Below are 1,864 nucleotides of genomic sequence, written 5' to 3'. Positions count from 1 at the left end.
AATTACCCACAATTGAATAACTGAGTCAGCGGAAAGAAAAGACTTTCTGGTTCCAGTCCCCTACTGTCTCTTCCAGGTGCTGAGTGTATATGGGTTTCCAGGCATAAAAAACGACCCAGAAGCCCAAATACCTAGAAAGTGCTATTCACTCTCCAACCCTCCACCTTTCTCAACACCCATACACATTTCTAAACCTGGTCTTTATTTCATAAGGCTCCTCGGAAGGAAGGTTGGGCAATCCTACTTCCGTAGTGATACTGCCTCAGAAACCCAAGGAGGGGTCGCTATAAGTCGAGGCCGACTCAACGGCACATAACAACAACAAAACAACAACAACAACATTAACTTAGCAGGTAAAAAAAGTCACACTGAGCTCAAATTACAAGTAAAAGACCAGTTATTTTTTTATTTGGTTAGATTTGGGCCATATGTTGATTAATGGCATCTCTGATGTAACCTGCCATCTCAAAAGCTTTGAGGTTGAGAGGTCCTCCTTCTGTTCCCTTTTGTCCCATCACTACAAGGTATACAGACTCGATTTGAACCACTGTCACCGCCTGGCTGCCCCAACTCTGACCTTTGGTGCGGAGGTCCATGGTGTTGTTGCCCTCAGTGTACAGGTTGTCCCGGATTAACAAGCATTTGTTCCCTGCCAGAGTGATGCCCTGAAGAAACAATTTCTCTCTTCCCTCTTTTGCCAGCAAGATCTGAATTTCTTCCTGGGATAACTGGAAAAAGTTGCCTTCAGGATAAGAAGCTAATAACCATGGAGGGTAATTGATGATGATTGCTGCATCACAGCACATCCCATTCTGCAGGAAGAGGGTGATGCAGTCCTGCCAGATTTCTTTACTGATATCTCCTACACACTGCATAATTTAAGTAAGCTGTTTCAAGTACACGAATGAAGTGTTTTCTGAGAAATTTGTATCCCAGGGAAAGTTGTTGGCAGTTTGTCGAAGAAGTCTGGTAAACTGAGGGTGAAATAAACTAAAAATATAGTCTGTTTCTGATTATTTCTCCTGAGCACCAAGGTGGAGAAGGTCTTGGTGACTTTCATATATGAAGCTATGCCCTAGATTGTCCTTTGCTATGATTTATCAAGCTAACTCTAGAGCAGGAGTGAGGTCATAAAGGCTTTGTGACTTTTTAAATAGTCATCACCTCCCACATCATGGGAGACCTGTGACAGTAGTTTTCTGAGAGTATCTTTAGACACCAATATAATGGGTACGCATACTTGCTCCCCTGGGGAACCATGGGAAGAACACCAAATACCAGTAGTGGTAAAGCCCTGGAAGTAGAATATGACTGGCCAATAATTGAGGTGGAGTCTTGGAGGTAAATCAGAACAGTTGAGACTTACTGCAACAACTAGAAGTTCAGATGTTGGCTGATCTGGCTGAGACCTTATAATATATAAGATGATATTGATAACTGAAGAAAACATGTTAGTAGAACAGAGAATTCTGTGGAAGAACTGGTGGTAGTTTTATTTTTTATGTGATCAGGAGTATTTCTTTACGTGTTTGTTGGGCCCTTGAATATCTTCTTTGGTGAAGTGTCTGTTCATGTCTTCTGTCCATTTTTTGATTGGACTGTTTGTGCTTTTAAAGGGGAAGTATTGGAATTTTCTATAATTTTTGGGTATGTTGTTGACAACTATTTTTTCCCATTCTGTAGGTTCTCTTTTTACTATTGGAGAAGTCTTTTGATGTATATAAGAATTTAATTTTTAGAAGGTCCTAGTCATCTAGTTTACCTGCTGCTGTTTTTGCATTTTGGGTTATGCTTCATAGTCTATTTATGCTACAAATTAAGTCCCATTAGTTTGGTCCTATTTTATGTTTGATAAACTTTATAG

General features: G+C 40.3%; 1 protein-coding gene across 1 annotated transcript; it reads right to left on the bottom strand.

The window, feature by feature from the left end:
• Positions 1-413: 413 nt before the first annotated feature.
• LOC103212401 (profilin-2-like) lies at positions 414-875 on the bottom strand. The gene has a single exon (XM_007958386.1). It carries the CDS (start codon positions 873-875, stop codon positions 414-416), a length of 462 nt encoding a protein of 153 aa, XP_007956577.1.
• Between the last annotated feature and the right edge of the window lie 989 nt (positions 876-1,864).

Source organism: Orycteropus afer, unplaced genomic scaffold, assembly GCF_000298275.1.
Source record: "Orycteropus afer afer isolate SDZICR_OR568_19922 unplaced genomic scaffold, OryAfe1.0 scaffold00950, whole genome shotgun sequence".
Classification (NCBI taxonomy): domain Eukaryota; kingdom Metazoa; phylum Chordata; class Mammalia; order Tubulidentata; family Orycteropodidae; genus Orycteropus; species Orycteropus afer.
The sequence above is the reverse complement of the archived record's forward strand: the minus strand, read 5'-3'. Positions and strand labels throughout refer to the sequence as shown.